At 47.4% G+C, this 21,469-nt stretch overlaps 1 protein-coding gene across 1 annotated transcript; it reads right to left on the reverse strand.

The window, feature by feature from the left end:
• Window positions 1-1,337: 1,337 nt before the first annotated feature.
• On the reverse strand, window positions 1,338-21,025 carry ZC3H15 (zinc finger CCCH-type containing 15). The gene is made up of 10 exons (XM_077275361.1): window positions 20,785-21,025; window positions 13,753-13,854; window positions 9,505-9,616; window positions 7,128-7,280; window positions 6,703-6,794; window positions 6,051-6,233; window positions 5,567-5,713; window positions 5,378-5,479; window positions 3,300-3,426; window positions 1,338-1,731 (listed from the first exon to the last, which is right to left on the reverse strand). Exons 1-10 carry the CDS (start codon window positions 20,857-20,859, stop codon window positions 1,550-1,552), a joined length of 1,275 nt encoding a protein of 424 aa, XP_077131476.1. The 5' UTR covers window positions 20,860-21,025; the 3' UTR covers window positions 1,338-1,549.
• Between the last annotated feature and the right edge of the window lie 444 nt (window positions 21,026-21,469).

The raw sequence follows: 21,469 nt of genomic DNA on the forward strand, positions 1-21,469 counted from the left end.
AAAGCCCTCGATCTCCTGTAAAAAAAAAATAAAAATTAATAAACCAACAATATACCCATACCTGTCCGGTCCGGCGTACAGTCAGTCCCATGCCGTAATATATATCTGGGGAATGTACAGTTTACAATCGGGAGCAGTGCTAATGCGACCGCCCCTGTTGTTAACCACTGGGTAATGAATGATACGCAGCGAGCACAGACTCAGTGATGTCACCGCTAGTTACTGAGCCTGCACCCGCTGCGTATCATTCATTCCCCAGTGGTTTACAGCAGGGGGTGGTCGCATTAGCACCGCTCCCGATTGTAAACTGTACATTCCCCTAGATATGGATTATGGCGTGGGACTGACTGTACGACGGACAGATATATTGTTGTTCTTTTATTTTAAATTTTTTTTTTGCAGATCGAGGGCTTCGCTTAGATTGGCAGACTAATAAAGATGGCAAAACTGTTTATTGTTTTATTTCATTAAAAGACTTTATTCTTACTGTGTGGTGTATTATTAACCCTTTAACAACTATAGGATTAGTAACGGAAAGGTGTCTTATTTACATTGTTCTCCGTGTGCACTTGTGTGGCAGGTTTTGCGGCCCATGTGTCCGGATAAAAACAGACATGTCTTCGTGTTTTGCACACGGTCCGTGAAAACACGCTGACATGTGCATAGACCCATTCATTTGAATGGGTCTACGTGTGTCCGTGTCTCTGGTACATGAGAAAACGGTCACCACATGTACTGGAGACACTGAGGTGTGAAACAGGCCTAACAGAGAGGAAGAGGATGGGTAGTATACGTAACAGCGAGGAGGTAGACAAGCAGTCTACAGAACAGAAAGGAGGACGGGCAGTCTACATAAGGGAGGAGGAGCAGTCTATATAACAGAAAGGAGGACGACGAGCAGTTTACATAACAGAAAGGAGGAGGATGAGCAGTCTACATAACAGAAAGGAGGACGAGCAGTCTACATAACAGAAAGGAAGAGGATGAGTAGTTTACATAACAGCGAGGAGGAGGAACAGTCTACATAACAGCGAGGAGGAGCAGTCTAGATAACAGAAAGGAGGACGGGCAGTCTACACAAAAGCGAGGAAGAGGACGGGCAGTCTATATAACAGAAAGGAGGAAGACGAGCAGTCTACAAAGCAGCGGGGAGGACGACGGGCAGTCTATATAACAGAAAGGAGGACGACGGGCAGGCTACATAAGAGAGGATGGAGATCAGTGCAGATTTACTGTACTACATCCATTACCACATTTTACCTTAGGTTTTTATTAAATCAAGACAAATGCAACATAATACACAAAGCATTAAATAAAACAGATCATGTGCCACTACATCCAAATAAGACCTTTATTATTTTTCATTCCTATAGAGTCTGACCAATTTACAGTTGTCAAAATTACGACACGAGAAATGGTTTCTTTAATCGTTTGTGATGTGCTCTGTAGAAGCGAGAAGGGACAGTCATTTTTCCCTATTAAAAAATCAAGTTGTAACGGCATGGCAGTCTGAATATCCTACTAATGATGTGAGGGCCGGCAGCAATGTTCATTCATCCAGTGTATTCAGCTGTTCCTCAAGTTCATCTAGATCTTCTCCAGTAAAAAGATTTTCATCAACAGGCACTGCATCCTCTAGATTTTCTTCGTCGTCTTCTTCACTTTCTTCGGCATAATCATGGTGTTCTCCATTTCTCATGTCACCGCCTGATGCTTCATTTAGCTTTGCATCTGTAGAAAAGACAGGGATAGGCGAGAAGCAATCACAACCCAATACTTCGAGGCCAACGGACATACATCCAAGTACAGCATGATATCTGCACTTTATTCCTGCCGGCTTTACATGTCTTAGGGTATGTTTCCACGGTCAGAAACTGGCAGCACTTTTGACGCAGCACATGTCCGATCCGTCCAAAGCGATGCCGGCTTTTGAATGCAGGTGATTCCGCATGTGTTCATTGAACTGTGCAGAATCACCGCGTCCAATACATTGTACGGTGACATTTATCTTGAGGAGACTAAGCGTCTCTGCAAGATAAACTGACATGCTGCGGTCTCGAAAGACGCACCACATGTCCATCTCCGCAGAGACGCCGGAGGCGTCCTTGCACGCATAGTGGAGACAGGATTTCTTCAAATCACATCCACTATGCTGTAACATCTGGACACTTAGGGTTTGACGCAGCAGATGAATGCAGCATCAAACCCGAAGCCTTTACGGACCGTGGAAACATACCCTTACTGTCTGAACTGTGACTGCAGTCTCGAAATATCAACTACTGTGTCAGTGTCCAGTGCTCAGGAGGAGCGTTTAACAGATGGGTTAAATAAAAGAATATATTTTGTAGGTAATGGATGTGACAATGAATACTAATTTTGCTTTTTTTAAAATTTACATTTTTTTTTTTATTGTAACAGAAATTGGTAAGGACAGAGGTGGGCAAACAATTTTCTCCAGGGGCCAGAGGAGAGACTGTTATGGAGGTCCAGACTAATAGGCTGACATTAATTTTGCTCAATATTAATTATTTTATAGTAATATTCATTGTATAACCTAATACTGAGCAGAATTAATGTAGGAGCCCACACACAGCCCCTATATACAGCATGAGCCCTCACATAGCGGCACTTGTCCCTTGCACACGTTTATAAAAAAAAAAAATTAAAAAAAAAACAACACAAACCTGCCCCATGGCTCTGCTCCAGTGCACTGACTATGCATAGCAGACGTGAAGTAGTGATGCCATTGGCTTTGAAGTCTCAGCTGCACACACAGACTGGTGGAAGAAGTCGGTGGCGCCGTCTTCCACCATTGTATTGACCACTATATGCATCCTCAGTATGCCGACAGCCGTGATATTTGGAAGCTGGTGGGGGAGGACATGGTGCGGCCCGTGGCCCACCGTTTTCAGCCCTTCAGCTGTATCAGCTCATGGGCCAGACTGGAACAGCCAGAGGGCTGGATGTGGGCCGCACTTTGCCCAGGTCCAAGTAAGGAGAAAGCGGCTTTTTTTTTTTTTTTCTTCTATTTTGTTTTTACTTTTACAATTTTTCAATACTTGACACAAAGATGCAATAGTATATAATGATTGGATCTAACTACACAATTATTTTTTCCACTACGATGAACAGATTTATCAAGTTTTTATTGAAAATGATGAGTTTACAAATTTTGCCCATTAACACTTCATTGCATTGAGAAAAAAAAAAAAAAAGGCAAAAAAAAATAAAAACATCCATGTGTGTCTGGTGGAATGTTAGGCTATGAAGCATTACCATAAGGCGAGCTGCTCACTTACCGTCTCTGTCTGCCGGTGTGACGTATGTGCTGAAACGCTCGTGGCTGGCGACGGTGATGCCCGTTTCATCAACATCTTTCAGGACAAAGCGACTCAGGTCAATGTCTTGAACATCGGAAGTGTCCAACTGTTGGAATGAAAATCCATTTTATGAGAAACAAAACTAACATTAGGTCACACCCTGTGGTGGGAACAGTAGGAGGAATAGACAAAATCAGCATAAAATCAGCAGTTCTACCAGATCCCCCCCCAATTATCCTGAAGCCTCTTGTATTATGAGTGGGCTTTACTCCGCAAACATAGAAAAGGTCCAAAGTATTCACAGGGGAAAATCCACCTTCCAATGGATGTGAGAGGTGGTGTTTTACATGAGATCCCAAGTTTTCCCCCCCCCCCCCCCCCCAATTTAGAAAAAGAGACATTGATGGTAGGGAAGGATGAAGACAGATTCACTTCTTTCCTTAAAATCAGACTAATTACACACCACAAATCCTACAGGATTTTTACTTAAGTGATGGGAAAAAATTCAAAAGTTTGTAAAAAATAAAAAATAAAATGGCGCCATCTTCCGAGACCTGCAGAATCTCCATTTTTTGTGATCTCGGGTTGGGCGAGGGTTTATTTTTTGCACGCTGAGCTGACGATTTTATTGATACTATTTTGGAGCAGATACGTTCTTTTGATCTCCTGTTTTTTTTTTTTGCATTTTCTTGCAATGTTGCGGCGACCAAAAAAAACAACAAAAAACAAAACATAATTCTGGAGTTTTGCTTTTGCTTCTCGTTATGTCGTTTACTGATTGGGTTCATTATTTTTATATTTTGATAGATATTGCTGCGTTCAGAAACGCCCTACCAAATATGTGTATTTTTATTTTTTGTGGTTTTATTTTGAATGAATGGGGCAAAAGAGGGGGTGATTTGAACTTTTATATTTTTTAAAACTTTTTTTTTTTTTTAATACTTTTTACTGGCTTCAATAGTCTCCTTATGAGACTTGAAGCTGCGATACTCCAATTGCCTGTGCTATACATAGCAGGGCTTCAGTCCTGGCAAGGACAACCACATGGGTCTCCTGCAGACCCCCCCCGGCTTGTCATGCCGACTCATCAGCACCCCGTGATCATGTGAAAGGGGTGCCGATGGGCAGGATTTGTAATGCACTTCCGGTGCGGCCATGTTAAATGCGGCTATTGGAGATTAACAGCGGCATTTAACATGTTAACAGCCACACGTTTTATGGCGATTCCACCTGATGAAATCTGCGGACGTGCCGGAAAACACACGGGCTCAGCGGCAGAGCCCACGTGGAGTGCAGGGACACAACCTATGTAGGAGTTGTCATAGCAAATTATCTTATGGTTAAATCAAGTTTCTATTGTAAGAGTAATTGTTTAAACAAAATGTTGAACTTTTTTTTTTTTTAAATTTTCCATATCACCATGTTTAAAAGAAACAAAAAGGAGAAAGCTTGCAATTTCACTTTGGCAACTATGCCTATCACTAGCCTGATCCGTCCAGTTCTGCGCAGTAGTCTCATTATCAGCACAGGCAGGATTTACTATGACTGGTAACAATAACTGATGTCTGAGCTCATCTCTTCCCCACCTTGCACTATGACCTTTGTGCCCACATGTCAATGAGTCAGTGCCAGCCTATTGCTGCCTATGTCAATGTAGCTGCTGAAAATAGCAAAAAATAAAAGTTTAGTATTAGGTCAAGGTAAGACAGCAAGAGAAATGTTTCAGGCAGGTAAGATTCGCCAGGCAAATGGCTGTGGGTCCTTGGTGCATTTTGGATAGGGGCAAGAGTTACCTGCTTCTCATCTGTAAAATGAACCATACTAATGCATGTGCTGTCACTTTTCCCACACAGACCATGTGGATAGCGCTATAGAAATTTCAAAATTTGCAAAAAAAAAACACACCCAAAAACAACAAAAAATGTAGCAATTTCCTGATTTAAACAGGTGGTCTTTTTTTCTGATGACCCATTCCAGTTGCACTCTACATGAACACAGGTACAGCAGTCACAATCCGCAGATTATAGAGGCATAGGCAATCACAGGACAAAGCTTACATCATCTTCATCTGTCTCAGCAATGTATTGGGTGTCATCCGCCTCCTCATCGTCGTCATCCACAAGCTCAGGTCTGAATTCAAACACTTCACGACCACTGATCTATGAAGGCGAAATACAGGATCACGAATACAGAGGCTTTGGAGCAATGCAGAAGCTACCACTGTAAGGACACCTGGTAATACGTACCCCCAAGGACTTCCCTGCTTTAAAGTCGGCCTTTCTCCTTTCCATTTCCTCTTCAGCTTTTACTATTCGATCTTGCCGTTTTCTTTTTTTCCAAGCGAGAAATGATTCTAAGGTGATCCTGGTGACATTTGGTCCGAGGGCAGCACGCTATAGAGCAGAAAAGGACAAATCACAAAACACGCACTCACGTTTACAAGGTAGACAACTTTACGGCTAAAAGACTAGATATGGCAGACATGACAACCCAGTAAGATAGCAGGGGACAACCAGCAGTCCTGGGGTCTCATGTGGACTGTGATAGTAATCTGTCGTATTGTTGGGACCGGTGACCACAATGGTGGGATTCTCTGGCAGGCACTGTTATGGGGCGCTATGGAGCTACAGGAATCCATACTGTAGGGAGTAGTCATGTCTTAAATCATTGTCCATAGTAGAAGCTCTGAAGAAGGTGACTGTCGCCCCTTGTGAAAGTAATTCGGCATACCTCCTTTTCTATCAAATCTTCTAACGAAATTTCATCTTCCTTTTCTTCTTTCTTTTTGTCCTTCTTTAATACGAAGCCGGGAGGCAGCGCGTGGCGATACATGCAGGTGTCGCCTCCACCAGGGCAGACCCAAAACCAGCCATATTTGTTGCTTTCTATTGCGTCTAGGAAGAATTTACAAACCTGTGACAATAAATGTGTAAAGATCAGCTCCCGGATCCAGACCCAGTCACAGAACAGAAAAGTAGTTCAGTGGCCCCTCCATATTCACCCACACACCATGCCCGGACTGGAGCATGCTGCAATAAGTATTGCCCACAAGTGGTTACCAGGAGGGGAGCATGCATCACTCCAGGGAAACGACTGGTGTGCACAAGTCCTTACCCCATATCAGTTCATCATGTATTTATTCCCTCTCTTACAACTTCCCCTTTAAGAAACAGGAAGGGGAAGCAGTCTTGCGCTCGGCAGGATTTACATGGACAGCCGCTCATCTGAGCGGCCTCCATGTCCCACCACACCTCCCTGCAGTGTGCAGCCTCACCATTCATTAATGGTCAGAAAGTCCCCACATAGTACACACTGACGGAGATAACTACGGGGGGCTTCCCACCAATGCAAAAAAAAAAAAAACACCAAAAATATAACTTACTATCTGGGTTTTAGGTTTCTTCTTTTCTGCTTCTCCGTGCTTCTGGTTCACCACTTCTTCCAGTTTTTTCTCATCCCAATTCTCCATTGTATCTACAAATAAGAATATGGATATAGTCAAGCAGCTCTCGAGTCTGAACATAGGGGTAAGCCATGATGAATTAGTGAGACCACCTATTTTATTCACATCTATAGCAAAAGATACAATACACAGTCTATTCCTAGGTGCCATGCTTCAGACAAGTCCACTCATAGGGTTCTGCTCGATAGATGCAAGTGGCCCCATAACCAGCAGCTCCCCCATTACATATGGATGGGCAGAACACTCCATCTACAGACGTCATGTCTAATAATTACCCTGGGGGTCATATGAATGGCACTTCACCTTAGGGGTTGGGCAACAATGGAGTGCACAGACAGTTGTACCTTTTTCAAGCTCATCATCTCTTCCATCAACGTAAACACTCCTCTTCTCACATTTCCTTTCTAAGGACAAGTCATGGGAGAATTTGCACTTGTCGCCCTTTGTGCACTGGCCTTGCTTGTAGAAAGCACATACTACAGACTTTGGATCAGCGCCTATGTAAGACCAAAAAAAAATAATCAAGTCATCCAGTTTTGTGAGTTATAGCCCTCAGATTGGCCCGCCATCACACACACAGAGGACTCAGAAGCATTTTACAGATCGGAAATGAGAAGACAGAAACTTAGGGAGCGGCTCACCCTACAACTGGGTTTGAGAAGTGAGGGACAGGAGATTGGTTTTTATCCCTTGCAGTGAGAGGCACAGCTTTCATAGATTACACTGAGGGACTGAAGTGGTGAGGAGCCCACAATGGGGGCTGAAGAAGGCGGCCGGATCATACACCCATGACCTGGGTCCTCCACAGCAGCTCTATGCTCTGGCTCATACACAGGGGTCCCGAAACCTACATTAATCAGCACAATGAAGGGTCCTCATCATTATTTATACAGAACCCATAGCTAGTAATGAGCGAGTGTGCTCTAATGCCAATAGTGTCTTCAGCGCGCTCTAATGCCATATTTGAGTCCCCGTGGCTGTTAGGAAATCCCCGCATGTGTTGTGGCTGTCTAACAGCTAAGAGACTTGCAGCCAAGGAGACTCAAATACTGTATTAGAACACGCCATTAGCAGGCGAGCACCCTGGATAACACCTTATCCGACCATGCTCACTCATCACTAACCATAGCGCATCCATAAGAGCAGCTGTGAACAGTGAAGGGGACATGTCACTCCGAGGAACACAAGGACACTTCATCATTGTGCTGGATGGATCCCACGGTATAAAAAAAAAACAAAAAAAACCAAAAACAAACATACAAGATGGATAACCCCTTGAATATCTTATTCTAAGGCTATATACACACTAATGAAAAATATAAAGGGAGATTGTTAAATACATAGTCATGCAGAGGTACCCATGAACAAGAGTGCAAATAGAAAAATATATCACAAAGGTACCTCAATGCATGTATATCCAGACTGTAGTCAGGAAACAACTGCCAACCATATGGTACAAAACTAAACACACTCGCAGTCAGAACTTCCCATAAAAATATATAACTTTATTAGTACATAAATACACATATAAAAAGCTGTAGAGCAGGTTAATGAACAACAGGGAAAACCAGGACATGCACTATATAACGGTCCATATGCCCACAGGCTCAAGGCAGACTAACTGCAACGACATCAGTTTAATAGAGTCGATCCAATGCATTAAGTATGGGGCCCATGCTGAATAATATGAAAAATCAATACCCCAGAGAACACACATAGTAGTATAGCATTAAGGAACTAGTATATAACATATGTAACTACCTGATGCCGTTCACAGCAAGACGCCGAGAGTGCACCCGACGTACGTTTCGGAGCTCACCGCACCTGAGGAAGGAGCGGTGACCTCCGAAACGTACGTCGGGTGCACTCTCGGCGTCTTGCTGTGAACGGCATCAGGTAGTTACATATGTTATATACTAGTTCCTTAATGCTATACTACTATGTGTGTTCTCTGGGGTATTGATTTTTCATATTATTCAGCATGGGCCCCATACTTAATGCATTGGATCGACTCTATTAAACTGATGTCGTTGCAGTTAGTCTGCCTTGAGCCTGTGGGCATATGGACCGTTATATAGTGCATGTCCTGGTTTTCCCTGTTGTTCATTAACCTGCTCTACAGCTTTTTATATGTGTATTTATGTACTAATAAAGTTATATATTTTTATGGGAAGTTCTGACTGTGAGTGTGTTTAGTTTTGTACTAATGAAAAATAGCACATGAATGACAGTGTGCAGTAAGTTTTTTGCTCACTAGTATTAACTTAAATGGCTACAAAAATGGACCATCATAGGGTATGCAAACAAGTCATGTGCTGGTATACACGTGGTGTAGTAACATGCCCCTTAGATTATACTGACCCGATACACAAGCAGTCAGTGTCTCAAACCAAGACCAAATCCTGGCCACTGAATGCATCTTACAGTACTCACAGAATAGGAGTCTGTTCACATTGGCTTCATGCCTTATGGGCCATTATGATGGTTTCCCTCCGATCGTGACTTACAGCTGCTATTGTGAATGGTAAAGAACAAAGCGTTGCAGATTTTTTAAGCAGTTTGTGAGCGTAGCCTAATGGTGGACACCATATTAAGATGATGCCATACTAAAGATTTAACAAATATATGTATATTTTAAAAAAGAAACCCCAGTAATACAGACTGTGCCCAGGAACGCTCCCATTCCCACACATGCACTGAGTTTTCATGCAGTTAATCTACCTTTGCTGACCTTTTGCGCAGCTACTACCGGTTTAAAGAGGTCATTAAGCTCTTGAAGATCTTTCTTTTTGTCATCCTTTTTAGTTTTCTTATCAGCGTCAGTCTGCGTCACCTAAAGAACAGAAAAAGCTGAAAATGTTCTGACATCTGACACTACAATCTTCAATATGTCTTGTAAGAGGCCCATCCCCACCAAGCCAGTCTGTATCAGGCCACACAGGGGTTGCTGGTTGCTAGGGAACCCCCACATGTACTCAGCCTGGCTAGTAGCTGTAAATCAGTCAGCTGCCACGATGAAAACTATATCTCCGAGCAGTCATAAATACTCGGAGACCACCCGAGCAACAAGTATACTCGCTCATCACTAGTTATCACCCAAATCTATCCCATGGGTAGGCGACAACGTATCCTCCCTGGACATCCCACTTCATGGCTTAGCTTTCTAGAGAAAAAAAAGCTGGGACCCCACTAAGGGAAGTCTTCATTCATGGGGTTGTTGGTCCCTGGCTGCTGATGATGAAGAAACACTATGCTCTCCTCCTCTTCCTTGGGTCCGCCGGCAAGTCTCTACACTGCTCCAGTGTTTGGCATTTGGTGCGGCGGTGGCATCACGTCACCAGCCAATCAGTGAGCTCAGCGGCTCTGAGCGGGAAGTTTCCATGTAGTCAGAACGTCCCGTGCTCAGAGCGGCTGGGCTCACCGATTGGCTGCGGCACTGCTGACGTGTCTATGCGGCACTTTATCGAGCCCACAAACCTCTACAATACCTCTTCATCTCATTTTGAGGTCCCTTCGGCCTCTGGTTTCTTTGGTCGGGTGCTGCCTTTACTTACATCCAGGACTCACCCCCCCCACCCAATGACGTCTGCATGACTGCAGACTACAATTCCCATGATTCAGTCATACGACCTGCATCCACCCCCTCTGCCGTGTCACTGTTCTAGCCATCAGCCAGAGCCTAGTGATTTACATAGGCCCCCGCCTTCTGTGACAGGCTATAATGAACACTGTACCCAGAACAATCATTGTAGCCCCATTCCTGACGTATGGCGTACATGTAGGGCACACACTGGGTTCAGGTGCATGATCTGAGCCCGCACTATACAGGGAAGGTATCGGCTGTGTCACACTGCTGGCATCTGCCACAGCTCTAATTACTGCTGTTTAACCACTTAATTTCTAACATGATGTCACACAGGTGGCTATGGATAGCCATGGCAGCCTGCTGAAGACCCAAGTCACGACCATCTTGGTACTCGTGTGAAGCCTAGCCGTAGCCTGGGTTTCATATGGGACCGTCATTTTCACTATATATCGCAATACTGTAGTATTACACTATATAGATAAAGCGATCCAACGACTGCAAAATCACTTAAAAAAGGTAAAAAAAAAAAAAAGGTATATGTTTTTGAAAATATAAAGTAATTACCGTATATACGCGAGTATAAGCCGACCCAAGTATAAGCAGAGACCCCTAATTTTGCCACAAAATTCTGGGAAAACTTAATGACTCAAGTATAAGCCTAGGGTGGGAAATGCAGCAGCTACTGGTAAATTTAAAAAAAAAAATAGATACCAATAAAAGTAAAATTAATTGAGACATCAGTAGGTTAAATGTTTTTGAATATCCATATAGAATCAGGAGTCTCATATAATGCTCCATACAGTTCATGATGGGCCCCATAAGATGCTCCATACAAAATACGCCCCATATAATGCTGCACAAAGGTTAATAATGGTCCCATTAGATGCTCCATATTAAAATATGCCCCATATAATGCTGCACAAAGGTTAATGATGGCCCCATAAGATGCTCCATAGAATAATATGCCCCATATAATGCTCCGTAAAGGTTGATGGCCCCATAAGATGCTACACAGCATAATATGCCCCATATGCTGCTGCGATAAAAAAAAAACAAAAAAAAAACAGTCACCTCTCATCGCTGGGCGCAGAGTGTCCTGAGCAGGCAGGAACACCGGCGCTCTATAGGGGCCAGGTGCGGGAGTTGCCACTGGCTCAGGCCCCCGACACTTGCAATATTCACATGTCCCCGTTCCACTGCTGCGTGCCGCTGTGTCTTCCGGCTCTCTGCAGTGACTATTCAGGCAGAGGGCACGCACTAAACACATCATCGCGCCCTCTGACCTGAACGTCACAGCCAGAGGATGTGGAAGACAGAGCCCAGCTGGTGGAACGGGGACAGGTGAATATAGCATGGCTCACCCTCCCCCGTCATACTCACCCTCCTGGCACGGTCCCTGCTTCTCTGATGGTCTCGGGCGTGCCGGCAGCTTGTTCCTGTGTTCAGCGGTCACATGGTACTGCTCATTAAAGTAATGAATATGCACTCGACACCTATGGGAGTGGAGATGCGTCCATATTCATTACTTTAATGAGTGGTATCACGTGACCGCTGAACACAGGAAGAGCTGCAGGCACTAGAGACCATCGGAGAAGCAGAGACGTGCAGAGAACGCACCGGGAGGGGGTTAGTATGATGTGACAGCCGCCGGTTCCTGCCGCTCCCCCTCACCTGCCGACCCCCTGGGACAATGACTCGAGTATAAGCCGAGAGGGGCACTTTCGGCCTAAAAAAAATGGGCTGAAAATCTAGGCTTATACTAGAGTATATAGGGTAACCAGTATGGCGGGCACCATAACGGAATAAAAATAAAAAAAAATTGTAATACCAGTATTGCCACTTTTTCCAGTGCCTACACCTGCCCCAGATAATACTGACCTGAAGTATTGATTTGTATGGTCAATTTTACCACATCATGAATGCCGGAAAAATTAAACTCCCATCCCAATGTCAGAACATTATAAGGTAAACTAAACCATCACTGAACACTATAACATACTGTAAAAAAAAAATAAAAACCACAAGTTATAGCTAATGGTAAAAGAAAAAAACAAAAACAAAAAGTCCTGGGGTCAGCCAGGGGATAATGCACCATGTCTGATTTTTTTCAAGCCGCTAAAGTGCTTTTACATGATCGGATAAGCTGCCAAAATAGTGCTGATCGATGATACAGAAAAAAGGTGATTAGCCTTGGTCTTCCATGTGGCAATCCAAGTGAGCATGCAGGGGGATGGACACAGCTGCTACTTCCATAGTAACCCCCCATACAGGCTGCGCTATTGCCGGCAGGGTATTCTCTCTTCACACAGGGGATGTACTGATAATGATCTGAATGTTGGCACACAGGCTCCTAAGAACGTTAGCTCTGCTGATTAGCGGCCCGAGGAATAATTACAGGGACAATAAACAGAGTAAAGGCCCCGTCTCACATAGCGAGATCGCTAGCGAGATCGCTGCTGAGTCACAAGTTTTGTGACGCAACAGCGACCTCCATAGCGATCTCGCTATGTGTGACACGTACCAGCGATCAGGCCCCTGCTGCGAGATCGCTGGTCGTGTCAGAATGGCCTGGACCTTTTTTTGGTCGTTGAGGCCCCGCTGACATCGCTGAATCGGTGTGTGTGACACCGATCCAGCGATGTCTTCACTGGTAACCAGGGTAAACATCGGGTTACTAAGCGCAGGGCCGCGCTTAGTAACCCGATGTTTACCCTGGTTACCAAAAAAAACAAACAGTACATACTCGCCTTTCGGTGTCCCTTGCCGTCTGCTTCCTGCTCTCACTGAGTGCCGCCGTACAGTGAGAAGTGAGAGCACAGCAGTGACGTCACCGCTGCACTCTGCTCTCGCTGTACGGCGGCTCAGTCAGAGCAGGAAGCAGACGGCAAGGGACCTGGACACCGAAAGGCGAGTATGTACTGTTTGTTTTTTTTGGTAACCAGGGTAAACATCGGGTTACTAAGCGCGGCCCTGCGCTTAGTAACCCGATGTTTACCCTGGTTACCCGGGTGCTGCAGGGGGACTTCGGCATCGTTGAAGACAGTTTCAACGATGCCGAAGTCGTTCCCCTGATCGTTGGTCGCTGGAGAGAGCTGTCTGTGTGACAGCTCCCCAGCGACCACACAGCGACTTACCAACGATCACGGCCAGGTCATATCGCTGGTCGTGATCGTTGGTAAATCGCTTAGTGAGACGGGGCCTTTAGTGCAGGAAAAGCCTCGGCATCTAGAGGTGGATCTGGACTGGCTGCGCATTACCAGGGGTGGCTCTTAGGACAGGAGGGCTCTAGACCACCCTGCCAGTAATGCCATAAGGCGCAATGACTGTACCACTCACACTGTCAGTATGACAGCTACAAAGCACCGGACACAACGCTTACTTACCACTCGAGGGTTCTGCTGCCCGTATTTCACCTGATGTGTGACATTTTTTATGAATTTCTGCTGCTTGGCACCCTTTTTGTTCTTAAGGCCGAATGTCTTGTCCTGCAATCAAAGATAAAATGTATTTTAGGACAAATCCACCATTTGATTGTACAATGTGGCATCGTATAAGGTACCGCGTTTGTAGATCATTAATAAATCACTGTAATGTAGCATAACATGCTGCTATAACCAAGTTTTAAATGCATGTGAAACAGATTTCGTGTGTTATATGTGTTTAAAAAAGGAACTGGGGGCTGACATCTTGGTTTTGCAGCAGTAGCAGGGCACTAACAGTGTCATTTTACAGCACCCCATGGACATAGGAGATAATAGACCGGCGCTGACCCTATCTATAACATTGGAGAGGCGTTAGCAGTGAGCTGGGCACGCCTCTGTGGGCTGCACAACTCACTGCTGTAGGTGTGACTAGCTGCCATTTTATTATAGCCCAGTGCTCTCTGCCCAGCTCCACTTACTCTCTATCACAGGAGCTCCATTCAGCTGCATTCCCAGCCTGCAGAGAGAGGTGACACCTGACACCTCTGTCAGCCATACAATGTATCTCTCCCCTCCCTCCACAATGCCTGGCCATTCACTGCAGACCTGGATCTCCTTCTTATCTTACTGAGGGATGAGTCACAGACAGCTCTGCACAGACAATGCTGCTCCATACACACCACATAAACTGTGCTTCTGATGCAGTAACTGCTGGTGATAGCAGATCACAGGGCAGTCACACACAAAATGGCTCTGCCCTGTGATGCTGCTCTTCATTCTGCCCCAGGGATATTAGACCACCCAAAAGGGGAGGGAAATGCTGATGTCAGCAGTTACTGCCCAGATTTTCCAGCTAACAGTAAAGCTGGTAAGTCTTACTATAGCTGCTTGAGGTCTAGAACGGAAAATGCTCCCCCTAGTGGTCAATATATATATATTTGTAAGAAAATATATAATATTTTTCATATAGAAATGTTTGCAAACAGTGCAAACATTGCATTAATACATTTTATTTACTATTTTAAGCTTAATTTCACAAAAAAACAAACTACAAGAAAACTGGTGGCACCTTCCCTTTAAGGGCAAGTTCCCACATGGCACGTCTGCTGCCAACTTCCCACTGCAGGAAATACCTGTGCGGATAGTCGGGAATAAGCTCAATATGTCATTCTTTGCATGTAAATCTGCCCTATGCATATTCTCCGCAGCACGTGCACGAGATTTCTAAGTGTCAGAACGGAGCTACTGGAAAACGCAGAGGATTTTCAGCCAGGACAATCAGCAAGAGATTGTGGTCACCTTAGATATGTGGCCCTGGGATGCCACTTATCCACGGTGACCACAACAGACAGAAGAAGGTCAGAGGCCCAGTTACTAGCAGCGCCTATGGGTAAGTTACACAGTGGTCCTCCATCCTACTATTCCCTCAAAGGATCATATGTACAGTTTACATGGCACCGGTACTGGTGTAGTGTAGACAGCCATCTTGGCCTTTTCCGCAAGCTACTCATGTAGTGACAGCCAATAGCAAGTGCTTCCCATGCCATATCTTGTTATACCTTTAAGGGCAAGGTGCATATTGTGGCATAAGGTTTTCTTCGCCATGTGTTGGTTATCATTCTTAAAGTGTTTTCCCCAAATTATAAGTTATACCAATAGGATAGGAGATAACTTGACTGCTGGGTCAGTGCTCCAGATATCCCGAGAATGGGGATCCTATGTCCCTGGAACTGGGTTCTCAAGAGCCCCATGATTAATACAACGGAAGTGCACATGCTAAATTTCTCAATGGGACTGCTGAAAATAGTCCAGCACTGTAGTCTGCTTTCTCCAAAATGTCCAGAAGGAATATACGGCACTCCTGGTGAGTAGACCAGGCGCCCAAGTAGGGTTCCAACCCGTAATCCAGTAGCAGCTATAAACTTGGCACTCAGAAATGTATAAACGTGCAGCAGATCTATTAGCAATCCACAATATAACGTTTCGGTCTGTTTAGACCTTCATCAGAACTGATTGCGGTCTGGGAAAGACTTGAGGTGATTGGAAGCAGCGACTTGGATCGTGCTGGGACATTGCGCTGCTACCACTGCTTTCTCCAAAAGTCCCATAGACAATGAATGAAGTGGAGGTCGAGCATGTGCACTTCTACTTCATACAAGACGGGGCTGTGCAGAGCCTAATTCCTGGGATCGCTGGAGGTTCCAGAGGACAAAATAACCTTTGAATCTATTTATATAATAGCTGTCATGCTCACGCCCTGACTGGTGGGCAAGAGCTCGGGGGGTTTGTGGCCCCACTGTGCCACAAACCAGACTACCCTGGAAGGGGCGTGACTATGACAGCTGCCTGGGTTTTTGCTGGAGCCTCTGTTGGTGAAGGCAGGCTCGTGTGGCAGGCAGTTGCCAGGTGCTACTCCAGGGTGGTGTCTGGCTGTGGCTGCTGATCCCACTTGGAGAACAGGGACACTAGGACAGGTGCGGGCGACTGGCAGATGAGCACTGCTGAAACTTGGACGAGTAGGCAAGCAGGCACGGCAGAGAACACAGGGCTGGCAGGCACGGCAGAGAACACAGGGCTGGCAGGCACGGCAGAGAACACAGGGCTGGCAGGCACGGCAGAGAACACAGGGCTGGCAGGCACGGCAGAGAACACAGGGCTGGCAGGCACGGCAGAGAACACAGGGCTGGCAGGCATGGCAGAGAACACAGGGCTGGCAGGCACGGCAGAGAACACAGGGCTGGCAGGAACCGCAGGAGTGCAGAGCAGAGGCAAAGCAGCAAGAGAGCGGAGCCCAGGCAAGGTCACAAGGGTTCAGAGCAGGCAGAGCTGCAAGAGTGCGGAGCATAAGCAGACTGAACACAAGGAAAGACACAGCAGGGAAGGAAGCCACAGACAAGGAGACTGAGATAAGACTAAGTTCAGACAAGGTAATGGAACAAGACAAGGAACAAGAACAAAGACACAGGGACCAGGATATTCTACCTCCTGGAGGGCAGACAACAAGATCAAGGCAAGAACACTGAGAAAAGCCTCTAGAGAGGGAGTAACACAGAGCAAGGCCTGTCAAACTCAGAAGTTAAGGTACCTTCACACTAAACGACTTTGCAACGATAACAATAGCGATCCGTGACGTTGCAGCGTCCTGGATAGCGATATCGTTGTGTTTGACACGCAGCAGCGATCTGGATCCTGCTGTGATATCGCTGGTCGTTGCTGAAAGTCCAGAACTTTATTTGGTCGTCAGATCGGCGTGTATCGTTGTGTTTGACAGCAAAAGCAACGATGCCAGCGATGTTTTACAATGGTAACCAGGGTAAATATCGGGTTACTAAGCGCAGGGCCGCGCTTAGTAACCCGATATTTACCCTGGTTACCATTGTAAATGTAAAAAAAAAAACGGAACATACTCACCTTCTGATGTCCGTCAGGTCCCTGGCCGTCTGCTTCCCGCACGGACTGTGAGCGCCGGCCGGCCGTAAAGCACAGCGGTGACGTCACCGCTGTGCTCTGCTTTTACTTTACGGCCGGCGCTCACAGTCAGTGCGGGAAGCAGACGGCCAGGGACATGATGGACACCAGAAGGTGAGTATGTAGTGTTTTTTTTTTACATTTACAATGGTAACCAGGGTAAACATCGGGTTACTAAGCGCGTCCCTGCGCTTAGTAACCCGATGTTTACCCTGGTTACCCGGGGACTTCGGCATCGTTGGTCGCTGGAGAGCTGTCTGTGTGACAGCTCTCCAGCGACCACACAGCGACGCTGCAGCGATCGACATCGTTGTCGATATCGCTGCAGCGTCGCTTAATGTGACGGTACCTTAAAACACAAACTGAGCTATCACATTGCACAGGCCCAGTCCACTGGGTGGAGCTGCACTAAATACTGGAGGCCTCTTGGTAATTGGTCAGGAACAGATTAGACAGGTGCACTAGATTCCTATAAGAACCAGAGAGTTCAGGCGCCGCCCCCCTATGCACACAGCCAGGAAGCATGCAGAGAGCAGAGACACAGAATATGGAGCCGGCAAGAAACAGAAACCACAACATGACCTGGAGCAGTGGGTAAGATAGTGTGAGAGATGAGAGGCCATGCCGTGATGCCAGCAGAGTTGTTACAATTGCCTTGTAATGTTTACATTTCCTGTTCTGTCCAGATGTCACCGTATCCCAGGATTCCAAGCAGAAGACGTTCACCGCCATATTGGGAAACCCAAGTGATGGTTGCTGGTACCAACCTATTGCACGGTACCACCGTCACACCACACACACACTCTATATGCCGTACGCACCACTCACACATCCTCTTGTGCGGTACCACCAGTGGAACACCGTCGCGAACATGTCACCTCCGGGATCAGCCAAATGATTCACTGATCGCCACCATCTTTGTACAGAAGGAGCACATGCACAGTTTTAATGTGACAGCCGCTATCTGTCTGTACAAAGAAGACGGCGGTCTGATTTACTGCGCCTGCACGAATTCTGCGCAGGCACAGTGAATCATTCAGCTGATCCCGGCAGCAGATGCGTTATGTATCTACAGGCAGAGGAAGCCGGTCACATTAAAGGGGTTATATCAATGCCAACATGGCTCCTCCTAAAAAGTACGCCAATGACAATGAAAGGAAAGTAGCAAAGGCACAACGTCGAAGACAACAAAGGGCAAAAGGGACTCTTGAAGAGCGACAGCATCTCTGGGACAAAAAAACTGCATATAAGCGTAGGCGTCAAGCACATGAGTCCCCTGATGCAAAAGTCATTAGATTATCACAGGATGCCATTAGGCAACAACAGCGCCGCATGTCTGCCCCCATAGTGACATTACCGCCCTCCCGATGAGATAGCATCGGGATTCCATCTAGGTTGGGAATAACCATAAAAGTAGCAACCATGCTGCCACCACAGACAAGTACATACAACCCGCAGGCTTCTGTACTGCACTAGAATAATGGCTGCTCCAGTCCCACAATGCTCATCATGGCACCAGAATGCAAGAAGAATCCAAGTACATGCTACCCCTCATCTGTAAGATCGATTGTCAGACTTATATGGGACGTGAGATGCCAGAAGAAAAGAAATATACTCAGAATAGGACAAGAGAAAGCTACGGTGTAGAAACAAGACTATACTGACACAGACTAAGGGTGTATTCACAGCAAACCTTCATTACTGATAAATGATGAGGAAATAAAAAAACTAGAGGGACTTTAAAGGAGAACCTAAGGGACATATGCCACCATGGTCCTAAATACTAGCATATGTCTGTGGAAATCCATCAGGAAGCCCTCCAATCATATACGAACCCGGGAGGGGGAAGCAGTGTCCGGGTGTGAGCATCAGTGTAAGGGCTTGTTTCCACTTGCGAGAAATATGTCTGTGTCTCGCATGTGGAAACCAAGCTCTGGCGCCGGCACTCCAGAGCGGAGCGTGCGGCTGCATAGGAGCACATGGAGCTGCACGCTCCGCTCCCAAGTGCCGGCGCCAGAGCTTGGTTTCCACATGCGAGACACGGACGTGTTTCTCGCAAGTGGAAACAAGCCCTAAGGGGGCAGCTAGGACTGCAAGATGGGGTCTGCATTCAGGATGCCAGAGCACATTTTATACATAAAGCAGATTAGCTCATTCTATTTTCAATACATCTAAAGCATTTTGATGTTTCCAGACAAGATGGAGCTTCTCCATACAGAGATCACTGGCAAACTGCTCCATATCATTTCACTCATTACAGTCTAGGCGCGGGGCATACACCCGGCGGGACAAGGCGAGGGGCAGACACCCGGCGGGACAAGGCATGTGGCATGGATCTGGCGAGAGACAGACACCCGGCGGAAAACGGGAATGAACCGGACAAGAGGCAGACACCCGGCAGGACCTGGCAATGGGCAGACACCCGGCGGGACCAGACATTGGGCAGACACCCGGCGGGACCAGAAATTGGGCAGACACCCGGCGGGACCAGAAATTGGGCAGACACCCGGCGGGACCAGACATTGGGCAGACACCCGGCGGGACCAGACATTGGGCAGACACCCGGCGGGACCAGACATTGGGCAGACACCCGGCGGGACCAGACATTGGGCAGACACCCGGCGGGACCAGACATTGGGCAGACACCCGGCGGGACCAGACATTGGGCAGACACCCGGCGGGACCAGACATTGGGCATGGATCGGGCAAGAGACAGACACCCGGCGGAAAAGGTGAAGGGGCATGAACCGGACGAGAGGCAGACACCTGGCGGGACCTGGCAAGGAGCAGACACCCGGCGGGACCGGGCATGGGGCATGAACCGGACGAGAGGCAGACACCCGGCGGGACCTGGCAATGGGCAGACACCCGGCGGGACCGGGCATGGGGCATGAACCGGACGAGAGGCAGACACCCGGCGGGACCTGGCAAGGAGCAGACACCCGGCGGGACCGGGCATGGGGCATGGATCTGGCGAGAGACAGACACCCGGCGGAAAAGGGGAATGAACCGGACAAGAGGCAGACACCCGGCAGGACCTGGCAATGGGCAGACACCTGGCGGGACTGGGCAAGGGGCAGACACCCGGCGGGACCAGACATTGGGCAGACACCCGGCGGGACCAGACATTGGGCATGGATCGGGCAAGAGACAGACACCCGGCGAAAAAGGTGAAGGGGCATGAACCGGACGAGAGGCAGACACCAGGCGGGAGCGGGCAGGGACCGGGCGAGGGGCAGACACCCGGCGGGCATCTAGGGGGGAGTTAATTATTTCAGCATTTTGTCCAACCTTTGCTGCCCCTGGAGCCCCCCCTTTATGTCTTGGCATTATAGAAGAGGGGAACATAATAGGGGGCTCGGAGGATCAGCTCTGAGACGTCGGGTAATCAGCCCCAATCACAGCACCGGAGAGGTAAGGCCCAGTACCAGGGCTCCAAACTGGGGAGGATGACAGCCGGCAGGCCGGGGCCGCCCGCACACATGAGTCGCTGCGCTCAGCACACGGGCTGCAGTATGGCGTCACCTCTATGATCTTCTCCTTCTTCTTCTGGTCGGTCTTCTTCGTTGGCGGAGGAGCTGGCACTTTCTTTGGTGGCATTGCGGTGCACGCAGTCCTGACTGCACTCCCTGCCTCACATAAGAGCTCGCTTTACGGCTGGAAGTTCAGCAGTGACGTCATCACTCCTAGACCAGCCGGAGAAACTGGACCTGCGTGACGCACAGTGCCGCCGCCGCCGGAGTGGCTGGACGGGATCTCCCATGGTGCTGTTCGCTGGTCAGGCATGATGGGATGTGTAGTGCGGACGTGTTCCTGAATCCCTCCTCTGTAGTCTGCAGTTACAGGACTGTGAGGGTCGGTGTGGGGGCTCATTACTGAGTGTGGACTGGACATTCCCTCTCACACAGACCATTGAGCCTGTACATAGCACCGCCCGTGCAGGAGCGCCGGACCTCAGAGTGCAGCTGTGCCTGACTGTTGGGGTCTCCGGACCACCCTCACCGATCAGAAGCACTATGCAATGAGAATTTAAACCTGCGGCCATGACCGGACACAGCGGATACAGCTAAGGTCCCTAGTGCAAACCCAGCTTCCCCTCCTCAGGCTGCAGCAGACAGGCCCGTGTTTTACCTTGAGTGTACAGTGACAGAGCAGCGGTATATCAGCAGTGTACAGTGACAGAGCAGCGGTATATCAGCAGTGTACAGTG

The sequence above is a fragment of the Ranitomeya variabilis genome, chromosome 7 (genome assembly GCF_051348905.1).
Source record: "Ranitomeya variabilis isolate aRanVar5 chromosome 7, aRanVar5.hap1, whole genome shotgun sequence".
In the NCBI taxonomy this organism is placed as follows: domain Eukaryota; kingdom Metazoa; phylum Chordata; class Amphibia; order Anura; family Dendrobatidae; genus Ranitomeya; species Ranitomeya variabilis.